At 36.5% G+C, this 19308-nt stretch overlaps 3 protein-coding genes and 1 long non-coding RNA gene across 4 annotated transcripts; 2 read left to right on the plus strand and 2 right to left on the minus strand.

The window, feature by feature from the left end:
* Positions 1-15: 15 nt before the first annotated feature.
* Positions 16-1988, minus strand: LOC126602495 (pentatricopeptide repeat-containing protein ELI1, chloroplastic). The gene has a single exon (XM_050269389.1). The coding sequence runs from the start codon at positions 1919-1921 to the stop codon at positions 50-52; it is 1872 nt and encodes a 623-aa protein (XP_050125346.1). The 5' UTR covers positions 1922-1988; the 3' UTR covers positions 16-49.
* Positions 1989-4358: 2370 nt separating this feature from the next.
* On the plus strand, positions 4359-5845 carry LOC126605414 (protein NONRESPONDING TO OXYLIPINS 2, mitochondrial-like). The gene is made up of 2 exons (XM_050272812.1): positions 4359-4754; positions 5543-5845. Exons 1-2 carry the CDS (start codon positions 4478-4480, stop codon positions 5548-5550), a joined length of 285 nt encoding a protein of 94 aa, XP_050128769.1. The 5' UTR covers positions 4359-4477; the 3' UTR covers positions 5551-5845.
* Positions 5846-9808: 3963 nt separating this feature from the next.
* On the plus strand, positions 9809-10754 carry LOC126605413 (zinc finger protein 7-like). Its single transcript, XM_050272811.1, has one exon. The coding sequence runs from the start codon at positions 9809-9811 to the stop codon at positions 10427-10429; it is 621 nt and encodes a 206-aa protein (XP_050128768.1). The 3' UTR covers positions 10430-10754.
* Positions 10755-12057: 1303 nt separating this feature from the next.
* On the minus strand, positions 12058-14083 carry LOC126604943 (uncharacterized). Its single transcript, XR_007616790.1, has 3 exons — positions 13769-14083; positions 12972-13038; positions 12058-12300 (listed from the first exon to the last, which is right to left on the minus strand). It is a non-coding gene; the product is annotated as an uncharacterized LOC126604943 (long non-coding RNA).
* Between the last annotated feature and the right edge of the window lie 5225 nt (positions 14084-19308).

Consider the following 19308-nt stretch of genomic DNA (forward strand, 5'->3'; position numbering starts at 1 on the left):
GAGAGGGAGAGCATCTCAGAGAAACTATGTTATGTTGATAATTTAGTATTCACCAGTAATCGCCACAAGAGCACGAACCATGTATAAAGTGGTGAAACCTATTTCTGTCCCGCATTACAATCTTTCGCCCCGTGATTTTCGAAAGTAACTTGGTCACAGCGTGACAATCCGAACACACGCGTAGGTTTTTCACTATTTTGATTGTTGTTCCAGCTTGTGTGCTGATTAGCCCGAAAGCAAGAGCAAGCTTCTCACTGTGAACTTCAAGGGATTGCTCCTTTTCTTTGTCCCCCAGATCATGTAACACAGTATCTACCTGTGGGGTGTAACCATGAGCCTTGAGCCAACGGTTCATCTCCTCGATCATCGTGTATATTTCTTTGCTCCTCGGGTTTCTCCTATCCCCTGCAAGGAACTCGTGTACCTTATTATCCACTTCAATGGAGCTGCAACCAGGCTCCTTCTGAATCCCACTGCTTTTCATCAAGGCCCTCACCCTTGCCACCCCATCCCAGTTCCCCGCTGCGGCGTAGATGTTGGACAGTAGAATATATGTTCCTGAATTTGCAAGATTTTGGCCAAGGAGAAACTCTGCTATCTCCTCTCCCAAAGCAATGTTACCATGGAGTCTACAAGCCCCAAGTAAAGCTCCCCATAGGACAGGATCAGGATCAATCTTCATTTTCTTCACAAACTCGTATGCTTCTTCCAGCTGCCCAGCACGGCTAAGGAGATTTACCATGCACCCGTAATGCTCAATCTTCGGTTCTATTCCGTATTCATCCTTCATTGAACTGAAAAAAGCCCGTCCCTTGTTGACCAAACCAGCATAAGCACAAGCAGTCAAAACTCCGATGAAGGTTATATCAGTAGGACGGTAACCAATTCTACACATTTCAATGAACAACTGTAATGCATCTTGGCTAAATCCGTGCATCGCATATCCTACAACCATCGAATTCCAAACAACAACGTCCTTCTCCTGAATCCTATCAAAAACCAGACGAGCATCCTCCAAGCCACCACATTTACTGTACATGTCAATCAATGCAGTGCCCACATGAGCATTGACTCGAATTCGATTATTTTCAATGTAAGAATGAAGCCATCGACCAGACTCAAGAGCTCCAAGCTGCCCACAAGCAGAAAGCAAAGACAGCACGGTCAATTCGTTCGGCTTAAACTTTGCCGCCAGCATTTTCCTAAACAAAAACAAAGCCTCATTTGGCATCCCATGCTGAGCATACCCATCAATCATCACATTCCAACAAACCACATCTCTCTCCTGCATTCCGTCAAACAGTTTGCGGGCCGCCTCAATTGCCCCTCTTTTCGCATAGCTAGTGATCATCGCAGTCAGCGAAACCAAACTCTTCTCAGGCATTGTATCAAACAGCTGCCTTGCAGACACAACATCGCCGGCTCTTGCGTAAACATCCACAAGACCAGTCCTGACATACAAATCCGAATCGAGCCCGAGCTTAATCGTCTGGGAATGGAGTGCTTTTCCGGGCTCAAGCGGGCAAGTTTTCATAACAGCGGAGAAGGTGAAGCAATTGGGTTCAACGCCATTGGTGAGCATCTCGGTGAAGTACATGAGGGCAAGGTTCTGAAGACCCAACTGGGCATGGCTGTGGATAATGGAGGTCCAGAAGTAGACAGTGGGGTTGTCGGTGCGGTGGAAAAGGGCGACGGAGTGGTCGAGGCGGCCGAACGAGGTGTAAGAGCGTTGGAGCTTGAAGTTCAGGATTGGGTGGTGGTGGAGACCGTGACGGAGGAGAAGGGCGTGAATTTGGAGAAGGTGGTTGATGGATTTTGACTTGTCGATTAGGAATGTGAGTCTGTCAATTGAAGGTGGGTGGTGGCGGTGGCGGTGGTGGTGAGTGGGTGCGGTGGTGGCCAAAGTGGCGGTTGAGGACATTGTTTTGCCAACGCTATCTCAAATATTTGGCGCCCTCAATTATTTAGTGTATATTTATTATTTGTGATTTACTCGGTGTTTATTTCTCGCTTCTTTCTCAATTTCTTATATTTTTCAATAAGTTTAGCCAGTCAAGCTAAAAAGTGAAAAATTAAAGATGGGTTACCCTTAAGTGCATTTTTTTAAAAGGGAACTTTAATGAAAAATTTCGGTACTGTTCACTTCAACAAAAAAAAAATCACATTTTTACACTAAAAAGTCCATTATGGTACTATTCACTTTACTTTTTATTTTTTCCTTATCGTTAAAATTCAAAGTTTTCAAGCTCTTTTTATTAGTTTTTCTTTTTTTAAAAGAGAGATAGCAAATTATAGTTATTCACTCATTTCGAAGATCGGGAAGAGTGACAGAAGCATTTCAGCCTAATATCTAAATTATAAACAAAACACGATTAAAAAAAAAAAATTTACGGATCATTTAGTCATATTATTTGTACAAAATGGTTCTAGGAAACCCTTTTTAATTTCTTTGTAATCTTTTTTAAGTCGTTAAATTGAACAAATTTAAAAAGAAAAAAAAAGTCAAAATTAAGAGGCGGTATGCAAAAGCTGTAAAAGTGTGCGTAAAAATCACAATTTTATTTGTGCATTTAAAATTTGATGGGAATGATGGGTCATATGCACCCAAAATGAAAACTTACGGAAGATTGATAGATCCTGGAGATGCTGAGCAAATGTTGGTAAATTGGGTAATTTGGATTGGACAAATGTTGAATATCTCTAAAATTTAATCTACTTGATAACTAGTCTAGTCCAATGAAAAATTCCATGTGTTATACTATTATTTAACTAAATTTTATGTAACGACTTTCTTTGTTCAGGTATTTTGAATCAAATATTAAAAAAGAAACTATTTCAATAGAATTGAGGGTAAATTACATAATACCTTCTCAAGTTTGAGGTCTATTACAACCTCATACAATATCTTTAAAACATTTCACTTTCATACCTCACCTACTATTTTATTTCAATATAATACATCCATTCCACGCTCCTTATCCACACTCCCAACCCTCATGTCTCCGCTCCGCCGATCGCCACCTCCCCCACCTCCACGGCAAGCTTCGCGTCGCCGACAACTTCAAAGATGAGTGGTTCACCGTCTTTCTTCTTTTCCATATCTCCTCCAACTTCCACGACCTCTCCATTAGAGTCTGGGATTCCGACGGCAAGTTCCTCCTCATCGAAGTTGGCTACCACCTCCTTTGGTGGCTCAACCCCCAAAACAACCTCAATCGCGTATTTATTCGCCAAGGCCAACTCCACATCGTCCCTAGAGCTCGAATCCCGAACCCAACCCTCACCGACTCCTTGAATTTCATTGTGAATTTCAGGCAAGAGGCAATTGTTCGTGGCACACAACCCATCATGAGTGACGAATGAGGCGTTGAGGTTTGATGGGATTTGGGTTTTGAGAATTGTAATGGGATTCTGGGTTTTGGGATTTTGGGGATGCAGATTGCAGGTTGCCCAGAGAGAGAGAGGGTGGTGGAGGAAGGTGGGGGACGGGTGGGGGGGGGGGGGATGGACGAACAGGAAGGAAGAGAGGGGTGGGGGTGGGGGTGGGATGTGGGTTTGCGGGGAAGGATTTCTAGGTTTGGGTATTTCTAATTTTTATTTTATTTTTATTTATTTTTATTTTTAAATAAGGTTAATATTATAATATTTTTAATGTATATAAAAAAATTGCCACGTGGTAGCCACATCAGCACAAATGTGATAGCTACGTCAGCTCTTAACGGACAAATGGATGAAAAATGTAATGGATGTATTATATTTAAAATAAAATAGTAGGTGAGGTGAGGTATGAAAGTGAAATATTTTAAAGATATTGTATGAGATTGTAATAGATCTCAAACTTGAGGGGGTATTATGTAATTTACCCTAGAATTAATTTAATCCGAAATTCTCTCTGTATTTATTTGGTTACTCAAATTTTTGTGTGCTAGAGACAACAAAGCCTAAGCAGTGTTGTCTCTAGAGTTCCCACTAGATGTAATAGATGTAATATGCAAACTGGAAATGTTTGATCGATGACTGGGGAGGTTCACAAAGTCTTTAAAGGCACCTGAGTATAGACTAATGAAAATGGTTTGAAAACTTTGAGTTTTAATGATAAAGAAAAAATAAAGAGTAAAGTGAATAGTACCAGGTTTGACTTTTAGTGTAAAAGTATGATTTTTCGTTAAAACTTCTTAAAGATAAACTCACAACTCTTTATTTTGTGTGTTGACGACACTTTTAGTGGACCGAAATAAATAAAAACAATGTAAGAGTCGTTTATAGTAATTTTACAAATCTAAAACAGGTGCAATGATGACTGGACCGAGCTTGAAAAAAAAAACAAATCTAAAACAGGCCCAATGATATTTTTGCAACAGTGAAGAAAACTGATAGCTCCTTGAGTTCTAGCCTTCTAGGGTTTAAATCCAAATGCCCTAAAACCCTTGCCTCCGATTCCCCATTCGCAATTCCCAAATTTCCAGCCAGCAAAGATATGGCGTGGCGATCTGGGTCGTCCTTGTCAAGGTCTCTGATCTCAACCGCAAGAGCGTCAACATTCCGGTCATCTCCGTCGATCTCATCCCTCCCTCGCACGCCGCTTCGTAATCTCCTAGGCAGCAACTCCCGCCGCACCCTCTTCTCCCTCCCGGTCAATGCGGGCCAATTGGCCTGCGCGCAGTCGCTGATGCCATTGCACAGCGCCCTGGCTTCGGCTCGTCTCACAAGCCACATCTCCGTCGAAGCGCGCCATTGCTGCGAGCTGTCTCAGGGTACCTCCATTGATCCCTCGTAGTTTTTCTCTTTCTGCGGTGCGTCTTGTATGGACAGTTTATTTCCCCTTTAAATTTCATTGATTTTACTGTTAGCTGTGTGGTAGATTGATGAAATGGGAGTTTAATGATGAGGAATTTCAGTAGAAAGAAAAAAACAGATGGGAACTTTGAATATTTTCTGTGCGCAATGCACTATTTGTCTGCGCTTAATGGGGTTTTCTGAAGCGTGTGATTCATGATGCTTTGCACTAGCTTATTGCTTTTTACGGATTTTTATCGGTCTTATTGATTTTTATTTGTTTTGTCATCTGCATGTTCGATTTTGAGAAATGGTAGTGAATGATCAGAATTTCAATCGAAAATAGAGCAAAGATGGGAACTTTGAATTTATTGTATATGCAATGCAGTGTTTGTTCAATTGAAAATAAAGCTTATAGTTGTTTCTGAACCAAATAGAAATTGCTTGAGTGCGGAATGTGTATGTGATACTTTTGATTTTCTGTTGCATTTGGCATTGCATCGGTTTGTTTTATGGCCAAAATTTTGGTGGTAGATAATGAAAGCTTTTGTATAGGTGTTATTTTTCCTTCAAATTCCAATTAACTGAACAGAATTGTGGCTGCTAGACATTCAACTATCCATCTATTATATTGTGCCATCCCAAGTGAATGCTTGTTGGGTTATCCGATTCCAACTTGACAAGGCTACGTTATTGTCTATCTGTGTGGAAGTAGTGTCTGTTTTGATCTGCTTTTCAGCTTATCGGTCTTCTGGGTATTGTATAGGTACTTGAACAAGCTTCTGTTGGATCAACACAGCAGCAGTTGTTGCTACATTTCGTGGTGCTCTGATAGTGAAAGCATTCTGTACTCCTTATCTTTGATGAGGTGGGTATGGTAAGTAATTTCACATTTTAGTGGATAATTTCTAGTTTCACAACTATGTGTTCATTTTCTTATAAGCCATTTGACTTGTGTAGGCTTTTTTGTTCAGAATTACAAGACCATACAACTACTTAATCTGTCTGATCATGTTATTTTACTACTGTTTATTGCTATTTGAATCTATGGATCCAAATTGAAATTTAATACGTGACATAAAGGGGTTCAATCGTTGTTCCCGTAAGCTGCATTTGTTTTGCCTTAATCTTATAGATTTTACACTGGATGGTAAAAGGGTGTCATGATTGTTCAAGTTGTGTTCGTAGCCAAATGTCAAACCTTATTTATGAATCAGGTCAAATTCATGTTGATCGGGTCCATACACTTGCATGTCAACCTTGTTCGTCGGGTCCATACACTGCATGTGAACTTTGTTGAGAAATTGCTCTCTTCCCTATTCTTATCTCTCATCGCATGTTTACTTACTACCTCCGCTTCACCAGTTGAACCAATTCTCGGTTCTGAGGGTATTGGATTACTAATTTTAAGTTGGGAGTCACATTTTTTATTCGTCACACGTTAGGAAGTAAGAAACGTGAATGATTCTCTTCTCATACTCATACATAGTAAGTAAACATGCGATCAATGTTTCTTGTTTAGGGACCGTATGGGTTTATCGGTGTATAAGTTATACTCTAATGAACAAGATAGTGAGTGATATGTGCTTCTTGTTTCTTCACATGCTGGTGTTTGAACCGCACCAGGCACACCCTGACCCGCACCACTGAAATCGATACGTGATTTGTCTCGCATTTCACATGTTGCATCCGACATGAGTTTGCAATTTGCACGAATTTGAGGGCCAGCTTGAATTCCATCCAAGCTCGGTAGGAAATTCCGATTCCGATCCAATTAATTTCTTGATTCGAAATTTTCCAATTCTGATAAAAAAAAATTCCGAATTTTAATGAATCGAAATTGATGTCTGAAAATTTCGAATTTGAGATTGAAATGCACTTAAGTATCGAGATTATTAGATACCATTTTAGTGGAGAGTGTTGGGTCTAATTTCACAAGTCATACGTCGAGAATTATTACTTTAGAGCCTGTCTTTCTGCAAGGGTTTGAGTTAGCTTCAGAATCTGGTATGTTTGCATCCCTGCAGTAAAGAAACAAGCTGAGGGCATATATTTTGATGTTCCTCTCGAATCACCACTTGCTCGGCATCCAAACTTATATCCTTGTTTCGATCTTTATCGACAACTGCTTTACTTGATGCCGGGATAAGATTACGACTCTCTACATAATTTGCGTATAATCCCTCGAAACGATAGGATTATTTGCCCTTCTTAGAGAACCAAATCCCTACCACTTCAAACTATTTCTGTATGCTCTGCATATTACTTCTCTGATTCTTGGTTGAGAGGTGGAAGGAGGGAAGGCAATAGTGTCGGTAGTACATAGCACCTAGTCTTCACTTGTTTCGTCATAGTGACAATGTAAGTCTTGAGCTCATATCTCATGAACGATGACCGATTCTTATTTGATAATTTAGTATTAAACATTTGGTTTTCCCTTTTATGCGTTAAATTGAATTAGAAAACACTTGTTTTGCTTGATGATTAAACGGCACAAGCCGAAGAAGCAGTGTGGACAAAACAAATCCAATCTCCAAGCACACATATAATCCGACTCATCAATCCAACTCCACTACACAAACATTTTTTAATTTAATCCCAATCAAGATATAGAGAAAACTAGGGCTTCCATATTCAATTAATGATTATTAATTATTATTTTATTATTACTATTTAATCAGATGAGCACCAAGATTTTGATTTGTTTTATAAGAATTGTGTGGTGGTGGTTTCTCAGCTCCTATTGTACATATGTATATAAGCACACGTAGCCCACTACTGCTACACGATCAAACAATTATCCACGGAAACCCTAATTGGGAAAAACAGACATCCCACCTGTATATCTGTATATGTCCTCACATACGTTATCAAGTTTGTTGACCAAATTTTGTAAAGTAGAGTTATTCACACATTTATTTTTATTTGTCATATATATTTTGAATTTCTTACTGTTAAATTGAATGAATTGAAGAAAATCTATAGACAAAAATTAACAAGGGTGTGTGAGAGGTATAAATGGTGTATGAATAGCATTATCCACCATTTATTATTCACCTTTTTGTAAATCATATGACATGATTGTAATGTTTGAATTATTATTTAAGTATTAATTAACGTGTTTATTTTTTTTATTAGTGACACATTATAATTTACAAATTTAATCTAAAAATTTGATATACGTAACATTACTCTTATTTAAATGTCAGTTTGCTGGGTCCTCCCAAACTCTTGATAAAGCTACCATTGCATTGCATTTCGGCCCCATATGTATAAGCAATTATTGGTAGCATCTTTTAACAACTCCACTCTCCTCATTGGTGGACATCATGTATCAACTCATTGATTGTGGGGTGTCTGTCTTTGTGCATAGTGGTAGCACCCATTGAATTGTTAATTGGTTTAGGGTTGAAGGTTCGGCTACTCAGAATTAAGGTCTGGTGATATTCCTTTTCATCTATAAGTGAGAGGTTTTAGGTTCGAATATTGTGGATGACGAATTCGATACCAAATTAAGTTGCCCATTGTGTGGCTTAGCCGAACTCCTCCTTCCCCTTAGTATAATTAGTAGCCAACACTGTGATCTTTTTCTCCCCCTCCTATCTGGACAAAAACCACATGTTAATGAATAGGAGGTAGATTCTCTGCCCTCCCACTTCCCGTGCTCTCTTGTTTATGTGGTCACGGTTAAGCCACGTCAACATTTTATATTACTATTCTTTTTTTGTCTTATTATCTCTATAAAAAAAAAAACATAAAATGTTAACGTGACTTAACCATTATTACATAAAACAGGAAGGCACGAGAAATGAGAGGACAGAGAATCTGCCTCCTAATGAATATTGGGCCTGTAAGATTTTTAATTTCTTGCAGCAGACAGATCAATCTCCTTCTCTCTGTAAGTTTTAATAATGTACATATCTAACCTCTGGCAAGACCAACTTACTTCACATCTAACCTCTGGCAAGACCAACTTAATTTTGCATGACAAATCGAATAAGTGTCAATAATCTGCAGAGAGTCCATCACATAAATATTCAAAAATGTTCTCTCGATTATCTGATAATCAAAGACTTGATGATTACTTATCATTTTATTTAAAATCAATGGTGGAGAACAAATATATGTGTTTTTAATTTTTTAAACTTAATATTTGATATTAAATTCAACTGTGACTGCCGATGAATCCTTGATCACCTGAACACAAAACTCCATAAACATAAACATATGCTGGAGGCTTTAAATCTTCACTAACGGGTCCAAATGATGTAGGGTTCTGGTTAGGGTTAGGAGTTGGGACCATATCTGTATCAATCTAGCTACGTACGTAGCTTCATTTACTACAAGCACCTTTTGGGCTCTTCTAGATAGCAACCCCAACTTGCCTATGTTCTCTAAGCAACATTTACCTAGAAGTGCTTTTTTATTTCAATTTTCCATCACTAGAAGCACTTTGGAAATTGGAAAGTTTTTATGGAATTTTCAGCATCTGCACATTTTCAGTAGTTAATTCAAAGTGTTTGTGATTAGTTCATCCATATGGAATCAAATTATATTGATGCTACTAAGAGGAGTGAAAGAAAAGATGAGCAAGGAACTAAGGAATCCTAAGCCTTGAATGGCCAATACTATTATGCATGACACAAGCAACTGGTCCCCTTAGAAGTCTCAAGCATCAAAAAGTGGGAGCACCATATAGATTTAGAGACAAAATATTTTGGTGATATCCAATGACACTGCCTCCCCACCATTATCATATTCCCTTTCTTTCTTGGACTGTTTAGAATATTAATTTCTTATATATTTTTTAATACAAGCGATATTATACTTTAAACAAGTATAAACAGCGAGGAAAATAACTCAAACCCAACCAATGTAGTTATGTCCACGTTTGCATTTTGAACACTAACTTAACTCCCTTCTTTTCCATCACACCCCTTATTTAAGTCCAAGCTCCCCCACTTCTTCAACCCTCTATCTCAAAATCTCAATTTCTTATACCTTTTAAATTGAGTTTTGTCTAGGATTTGCAATGATTTCCAAAAGGGAGCAAGAACAAGAAGCAGAAGCAGAAGCAGAAGCACAAGAAGCAAATGATGAGATTATAGAAAGTAATGATGAAAGATTAGGTGATGATCGTGGAGGTGATAATTTCGGAGACTGGTTGAGTTTAAGCCTCAACTCCAACGAGCCATCCGAGGCGGAAGTCGATGCCGATTTTCCGTCACCAAAACCATCCAATAGCAACAAAGTTTTCTCATGCAACTTTTGCCTGAGGAAGTTTTACAGCTCACAAGCCTTGGGAGGCCATCAAAACGCACACAAGAGAGAGAGGGGAGCTGCCAAAAGGTATCAGTCTCACAGAATGATGATGTCAGCGTTGGGGTTTCCGTTTACCCCTGTCGCTGCAGCAGCTAGGTCACTCGGAGTCCAGCCTCACTCACTCGTGCAGAAACCTAGCAGCAGGTCAGATGGGTCGATGGTGGCGAGATTTAGGGAAGCCGCCGCAGGTTTTGGGATGGCATGGACACCCTTCATGCTTGAAGAAACCATGGATCATATATGGCCAGGAAGTTTCCGGATGGATCATCAATTACCCAGACAAGAATCAGATGTACATAATAAGCAGCTGGACTTAAATCTTCGGCTGTGATCCTAAATTCTGATCCTAGTATTGCTTGTATTTCAATCTAAATTCGTCTAAATAAATAATACATGTTTTAGGATCATATAAATGCATTTGTGTGCATTTTTTATCTGGACAGGATGTGTAATTTGATAAATAATGCTTTGGTGCGTGTACTGTAGTTGATGGAACCTTTGCTATTGTTCCCTGTTCGTTGTTTAGAATAATACTAGGCATATCAACTTTTTATACGATATTAATATGATGTATCACCAATAAGAAATAAACACGTTAATTAATACTTATGTAATAATTCAGTCATTTATAAAGATGTCATATGGTTTAAATTAAAGTCTCCCTAAAATTACCGGTTTGTTGATTGTATAGTGCTATAACGCCGAACTTTCAACTACTCCTCTTAGAAAATAATTCAGTTTCCTTCTGCTTTTTGTGAAAGAGAAAGAATAACAGTTTGTGCTTGAGGTTTTAGTGCAACCAAAGTGGCAAGTGGCAACAAAAATTTGAATTGTCTTTTTCGGCCAATAGAATCTCTCTGGACCAGAATTGATAATTGGCTTCGATCTGATTACTTCTCAAATCATGGTCAGATCAATGGCTTAATGAAATGCTCATCCTTCGAAGGCTGGTTTGAGCATCTAAATTGGATCCTCATTGGGTTGTCAAGCACGGCCCATATATTGTTTTTTAATGGGCCCTTTGGATTTCTAAGGCAGACCCATTCAATAAGGCTCCCTGCCTTTGTTCCACACGATTGAGATATTTGAAGAAAGATCGAGTAGTCATGAGGGAATTTCATGATGGATATTCATGGTAGGATTGGAAGAACTGCACAATTTAGACAAAATAAAAGTTGTCATCCATTTCTTTCTTTGTTAGACAGTTATTTTATAAATATTGATCGTATGTAACAAACACAAACCTAAAAGGACTACATAAGAACTATGCTTAACGTAGAGATAGAAGAGGGAGGAGCTGAGGTCCAAACTCATGGCAACTTTAGCTAATATCTAGCCATGGTCTAAATAGTTTTATTTAGCCCGAAAACAATGTCATCAAAAAGGTAAATCTCATTTAAGATGACATGGGATACTAGTTAGAGGTATTGTCAACCTGACTCCAAGAGTGAGTGAGTTTTTTTATCCAAAGGCTGATATTCACTTCGTTTAGTTATTCTGTCGTCAGTTTTTATAATATTTTCTATTCATAAATCTCGTAGAACAACAATAGATGATATCATATTTAATGGTGAAAGATATGATCAACAGCCCAAATTTAAATGAAATGGTTAAAATAATATTTAAATATTTAGCTCAATCTTACCTCAAAGAATTTAGATTTTTTTTATCTGAAAATTTGATATTACCCCTTGAAACTATATTCTCCTTTACTAAAACCCATCACCTTTTGTTTTCTTGAATAAAGTCCATTGACTAGCCTCCAAATAAACAAATTCTTTAATTAAGTTTGACTGTTCAAATTGTATATTTTCAAAATGCCTAAACTACCCCTATTAATACTTGGATAGAGTTTTTTGATCAGTTACTTGTTATATCCATTTAAACTGACACACCCCGACCTGGAAAGGTCGAAGCATGCTGGTCGTCACCGTGAGGTGACGTAACCATAAGGGTAAGTGATGCAAAAAGTGAATAAAATTAAAACTAATTAGAACTAAACAGTGAAAGAGTGCGCAATTCGTGGGTTGAACCCACTACAATTATTCAGAGCGTAATAGACACTGAGACTACGAAAGAGTAGTCAAAGCAGCCAAAGTACACTTATTACATAATAGTGATAAGTTTGTACGTCTAAACAGAAGGAAATGTTAGAACTGCCGTGATTCCTCGAGTGCCACAGAGAGTACAGCTATCTAGGTCCTGGAAGGGCAAAAAACAAAGTTGAGTGGGTCAGCAAAACAATGCTTATAAGAAAACCTTTATCTTTGAATATACTAACCCCTCGCCGTAAAACAAGTATAGTTTTCTCAAAACATACTACGTAAGTATGAAATCCAATATATCAGCCATATAACCAGAAATATGCCAAGTAAATGATGTATCATATGCCACAATAATAATCATGTGATAATCAATATAACTAAGTGCTCATCCATCTAAGTTGACACACAAGTTCGAACAAATGGTTTCTGACACGAACAAGACTGGGTGTAATCAATATGCTCTAGTACTACGATCACGTGAAGACTGGTGCAAAAGCACATCACATACAAGTCGGATCGCCTAATGCAATCTACCCGACAAGACTGGCACCTAAACTTGGATCCAAGGTGAGCAAACGGTGTGGATGTGAACATACACATGAAGGACTGGCCCTGACCCTGGGGCGAGTACTAACACCAAGTGTAGCAAGATGAGCATGTATACAAGTATGTATGAATGCCATGACAGTAATATCATAACCATATAGCAGCATTTATCACAATTTATATCACAATAATGATGCTAGGCAATATAGGCGTAAAAGTGAAGTAAATACGCATTTATGGAAACTATAAATATATATAGGTATAAAACAACTGCCCACTCACAAGTACGTCATTGGGTCGTAGCCCCCGAGCCTAGCTTGGCCTCGAAAATCCTCGGAATAAGTTTCCCCTATATGTGAAATAACTAAATAACATTAATTAAAGCACATAACGAAAACCTAAATAAAACCCCCATAGTTTGTTCAAACCTAGGGTGTAAATATATGAAATCGATCTACTCGACGACATGAACACACACGTGTCAACCACGCGCCGCCCAAAGTGGCTGTCCACGCGTGCCCACACGCCCCGCGAGTACACTGTACTCGCCTTCTTCGCGAAAATCTGCAATTTTGCAGATTTTTGGCCCAACTTCCAGAGCCCATAATGAGCTCGATTCTCAACCAAATTCACTTCTACAAAAGCCAAATTAAAGCTAGGAATTTCATCTACGGATCCCAATTTACAGAAAGTTCGAATATGGTTTGAGTTAATCAGAAATTTGGCCTGAAAGTAGCCAAACGACCACGGTTACAAATTTTCCAGAAACTGAAATTTTCTTCCTAACTTCCAGAGTTGATTTCTAACTCGTTACTTAACCAAACTCAGTTATTCAAAAGCCATTTTGAAGTTAGGAATGTAGAGAACAAGTTTGTACTTAGAAGAAGTCCAGTTGTGGTCGAGGTTGACCAAAAAAATGGTTTGAAAGTGACTAAATGGCCACGGTTCTTGAGTGAAAAATGGTAGGTTCTCCTTCTTCTCGAGTTTTTGGGTAAAACCACACGTTCAAAACACAAACAAAGGATCAATAACAACCCATAGAAGTGAAATGAAAGTTCTAAAGGTTTCTCAAGGCTTACCTAAGCCATGCATGGCCTGAAAATCGATATGTCGAACTCACCGAGTCGACCTTCCGAGTTGGTGAGTCAAAACTCGTCCACACCAGATTTCAAGGACATGGTTGTGATCGTGGGACTGAGATGATCACAATGGTGTAATTTGTTTTTCATGTTTGTGAGTTTTGGTATGTTTTGTGAAGGTTGCAGAGATGAAGAAGAAGAAGAAGAAGAAATGTGGCGTCGGAGAGGGAGAAGAGAGAGAGAGAGAGATGCTTTTCTGATTGAGGGAACATAAAATAAAGAAGGGATGGGATAGCTGAAAGTGGAATAATGCAGAGAAGTGCATGGGATGGGTTTTAAAAGGAATCCAAGGATAGGTTTTTAGATTTCCTATAGTAAAAGGAAATCGAAATCTATCTGAAGTAGATGTTTTTACACTTTAAAATTTACGTCTACTCGTACTAGCGTGTACAATTTAAATGCGATAGCGAGAAATAAAAAGGAAAGCGATAAGAATAAGTCCACGTCACTTGCCAATAAGGGCATAATCGTCAATACACATACTCGGGAAGAAATTACATAGAAAAATTAGGGACGGGTCGTCACATGAACAATTTTATATATTTTACAAAATAATTCATGCCATTCATTGTATATTCAATGTATGAACTTTCAAATTGTTATGATGTGCCGATTGAAAAATAATAATACTAATTTCAAAATTTTGTGCATTAAATATATAAGTCAATTTACCTACCAACACAACAATAAACCTAAACAGCTTCTACGAATACTCCAATCCCTAATATACAAAACAAAAGCTATATGTTCGTGCAATTTTTACCTACAAAATAGTAATTTTCCTATTCCATCAAACCAAAATTTAAAGGGTCTAATTTACTTTCAAAATGGTCTAATTTACCTACATTATTTATGTGCATTATATTAAAAGTTTATTTAATTGCCTACAAGCACAAACCCACAACATTCGAACATTATCTAATATCACTAATTTGTTTTTTTTGGAATAGGTAAATTAATTTAAATGTAGGTAAATTAGTATAATATTAATAAGTAGGTAAATTAATTTAAATGTAGGTAAATTAATATAATATTTTATAAGTAGGTAAATTAAATTAAATGTAGGTAAATTAGTATAATATTTGTATGTAGGTAGTTACATGATTCAAAATGCAGGTATATTAGTAGAATATTTTATAAGTAGGTAAATTAATTTGTATGTAGGTAATTACATGATTCAAACAATATTATTTTTTCCGTACAAGATACGTCTTTTATTTATTTATTTTTAATTTGGTAAATTAATTTATATATGTTGCTAATATTTATGATACAAGAAACGTAAAATATCCATATGGATTTAATTGCTCATCATAATTAGGATGAGTAAAAACATTTATTGACCAAATTAGGATTTTGTGGCATAAGTTGTAAATGTATTGTAATAGTTGGTCATATATTTGTCTACATGATAGTCTATTTGAAATTTGGGTTTTATTTGAATGTTTAAATTTAGATGGGTTTTTATTTGAAAAATAGGAGTTTCAAGGACCTATATCTAAAGAACCATTTTTTTATTAAAATATTCATAAAAATAAATTAAGATACCTAACAAAAAATATTTGAAAAACTGTTAATTAGAAGAAAAAAATTAAGGCTAAAATACTCGTCCAACATTTAAATACTGATGCGTTGCTAAATTTTAGCATTGGAGGGTTCGGAGATAAAAACAATTTGAAAACCTAAAATTTGTCTTTCATGTGCCAAATTTTAGTATTTAGCAACTCCTCATTAAAGATGGTTTAAGAAACTAAATAAGACTGTAAATCAGAAGCTAGAAACTATATTACTACTTGACTAACTTTATTCCTTCAAGTGAAATTCCATTAAAGAATATGTCAAGGATTTCCAGCAAATAGGGTTAAGTAGGATACATGTTCTTATCACTGATTAAGGGGTAGAAAATAATTAGATGACATTCACAAAAGCACAAGCTAATTGGAATGTATCGGCCAATCAATGATCTTCCAACACTCTACCCATAGCAGCAGGGCCGGCCCTGAGAATTTGGGGGCCCTAGGCGAGCCTTCGAAGTGAAGCCCTAAAATTCCTTGATGTACGGTCCTTTGTATATTGATTTGTATAAAAAAGAATTTGCTAAATACATAAAAAGTTCTATTTTCACATCAAATATCATTAAAAATTAATATTAAAAGAAGATAAATATACAAACATTATTTAAACATTACACGATTCACGTTTTTAGACACAGATGTACTAAATGTTTGCAGTCAAGAGTTTAAGATTGAGAGTGAAGAACAATAAAACTTGATGATCACGAGAGTAAATAACAATAAAACTTGATTGACGAGTATAATAAATTCAACGCCAATTGTTTTTCTTGTGTTTTTTTTCTTCTAAAATCAACATCACACTAACTAATTGAATATTAAAATAATCCATTGAATAAAAAGTTATTGAAAAGAAATATATAAAATTCAAAGTTTTGATTACCTTAAAGTACAATCTTTAAGACCATATGATAGTTGGTTTAAACATTTAATAGAAATGGAAAGAATAGGAAGTTGGTTTAAACATTCGATAGAAATTGAGAGAATGAGAAGTTGAAAGAAAAAAGATTGCTAAGAGACTTGAGTTTTATAACTTTATATGCATTTGGACAGATGGATTGGGAGTTGGACAGATGGATTGGCAGTAAATTTGAAAAACAAGAAAAATTAAGAAAAATCTAGTGATTGAAATGCAGCTTTGTGTTTCAAACTCAACACCCCAAAGAAAAATGAAGCCAACATTTCAACTGCACTAACAAATGAATTATGATATTTCTTACTTTTTTTTTTTTGTATTTATATGTTAATTAGAAGATATAAATTTTTTTTAGGGGCCCTTCCGAAGTGGGGGCCCTAGGCGGGCGCCTACTTGGGCTACCCTTAGGGCTGGCCCTGCTCAGCAGCCATGAGAAGTTAGACAAGACTCCTCATAATGAAGTTGGCCAACGTTTAGAGGGTGATGAAACTATAACACACAAATAATATATATAGTACGAAGAAATTAAAACCAAGTCTGGAACTAAATTAAGATAAGAGTAGAAGCGTGCAATATGATATAAACGTTTATTACAATGCATGCAACGCCAGAGCATAAATATAGTGAAGCATAACATAGAGCATTCTCATCCTTGGTAGGTTGGATATTACACAACTAATAGGAAATAAATTTCCTACATTAACTAAAGCGGATATCAGAACCAACAGTGATCCCTCGCTCGCCACAAAATCTAGTTACTAAGTCCTAGAGGGGCGCATAACAGTAAGTGTGAGTGAGCAAAAATAAAAAATTATCAAAACATTTGCTTTTCGTAACATAGTAACCTCTCTCTGTAAAACCTATATAGTTTTCACAATCATACTACATAAAAGTATGAAAAGTCAACGCGAATGGTATAAAAGCATATGTGCTAAGGATATGGGTAAAACACAAGTATCTCAATAGCATAATATGCTCATCAAAATTATGGAGACACACGATTCTATGCAGAAAGTAGCTATGTGAACAGACTGTGTAATAATCTACGGTTGAGTACTGCATAAGCGTGAAGCTGGCTCTAGGCATGTCACATATGAGTTCTAGATGCAAAAATAGCTAGTATAGGCTCACGCCTATAATGGATGCAAAGCAAGCGTACAACAGTGCGATGTGAACATACATGTGAAGCTAATCCTGACCTAGAAGAATACTGTAGACACCAGTGTAAGCATGCATGATGAGCAGATAAAATATGCATGATCATTCTATCGTAATTTCATGAATCTAAACATCATCACTAATTATTTTTGTAAGTAAAAGCATGGCATGATGTAAAAACACTTCATAATAGACATTATGAAATTTAAAACTATAAAATATAGGGGATCCTAATGAGAGAAGATCCACTTCATGTTTTGTTGTTTTTCTTGGCTCTAGTTCAATTTCTTGGGCTTAGAAAAAGTAAAATATTGTTTCCAGGTCTTCGACAAAAGTTGAGTATAGAGCTCTTGAAATCACAGCAGTAGAACTTGCTTGGACCAGATGATTATTTTGTGATTTACATGTTCTAATTTCATTAACTCCTATTATATATTGTGACAATATCTCAGCTATAGCCTTGTCTACCAATCCTATGTTCCATTTCCAGTCTAAGCACATTGAAATAGATTACCCCTTTGTTCGTGAGAGAGTTATAAGAGGTGATCTTCATGTTCAACATGTATTTTTTGTGGATCAAGCTGACATTTTGAGTAAAGAACTTCTTGAACCTCTTTTTCACCACATTGTGATAATCTCATGCTTAGTTCCACCAAACATGAGCTTGAGAGGGGATGTAAGAGTGATGAAATTGAAGGTCCAACAAATGACACTTGTCAATAGATAAGAAAGTTTGTTAAGGATAGAATCATCTTAGAATCTTAGAGATAAGTATCTTATCCTTTGAGAATATAGACTACATCATATGTTTGTAAGATTTGTCTTGATCAATAAGAAAACTTTCCCTCTCTACAATCTTGAATCGATCTCTCTTTCTATCTGTGTTCTTTCTTCCTGCTTTTTACTCAAACACCATTACTGCAATACAAGTTCATTCTGAATCTTGATATTTGCAACGCACAGAGGTTTGAGGACTTCAGGATGTCGATGATATATAGTTGGCGTGACTTTTCTACCAGGAAATTAATGGAAGTTTGTGAAAGATGAAATTAGATTGAATGACCAATGCAGTACTGTGACCATAGATATGTCAATGGAACCTGCCTTTCACTTTTCAAAAAGTATATGTGGTAAAGAGTAGTGAATAAAATCAAGAAACATATCATATCACTGGAAAGACAAAAAAACACACATCATATCACACTGTAACAATACAGAGACTTATAATTTTATAAAGTTCAAATAATATAAAAACTAATACAAACACAGATAACACATATATGATAAGTTTATTTTTTACTGAACAAGGAAACATACGAAAATGATGTGTTGTGAGAGATAATGTTACGAGCCCATTCTAGTCTGACGAAATTTGGCAGATAAGATTATGAATTTCTACTATGATATGATAGAGAAGAGATATAAAATAGGTCATGGGAAAGAGTAAGTACCAAACTGATAAAATGGGAGTGGGAATATTATCGTGCACATGTCAGACATAAACAATGCATGGGAATGATGTCTCTTGAAAGCAAGAGCTGAGATGTTTGCTGTTTGTATTCTTTGTGCAGAAGAACAAGCTCTCTACAATGTAGTCAATATTTGCAGGAAAAGCTACGAATTGAAAGTGATAACTTAAAGGGGTGAGTGAGGATTGAGAAAGTAAATATCCATACTGAAAATTATCATCTACAGTTCTAAAAGAAAGAAAGGTTACTGAAATGTAAATTTCCCGAAATTCTCATAGAAGAAAATGAAATTCGGGCACTTTTTTTTTTCCTAGTTGTTAGGTTCTCTTTTGTTATCTCATCTCCGTAGCAAAATTGGCTAAATAA

The sequence above is a fragment of the Malus sylvestris genome, chromosome 15, assembly GCF_916048215.2.
Source record: "Malus sylvestris chromosome 15, drMalSylv7.2, whole genome shotgun sequence".
NCBI lineage: Eukaryota > Viridiplantae > Streptophyta > Magnoliopsida > Rosales > Rosaceae > Malus > Malus sylvestris.

Bases quoted from the DNA above. Each gene is read 5' to 3' on its own strand.
- LOC126602495 (XM_050269389.1), bottom strand. From the start codon at position 1,921: ATGTCCTCAACCGCCACTTTGGCCACCACCGCACCCACTCACCACCAC.
- LOC126605414 (XM_050272812.1), top strand. From the start codon at position 4,478: ATGGCGTGGCGATCTGGGTCGTCCTTGTCAAGGTCTCTGATCTCAACC.
- LOC126605413 (XM_050272811.1), top strand. From the start codon at position 9,809: ATGATTTCCAAAAGGGAGCAAGAACAAGAAGCAGAAGCAGAAGCAGAA.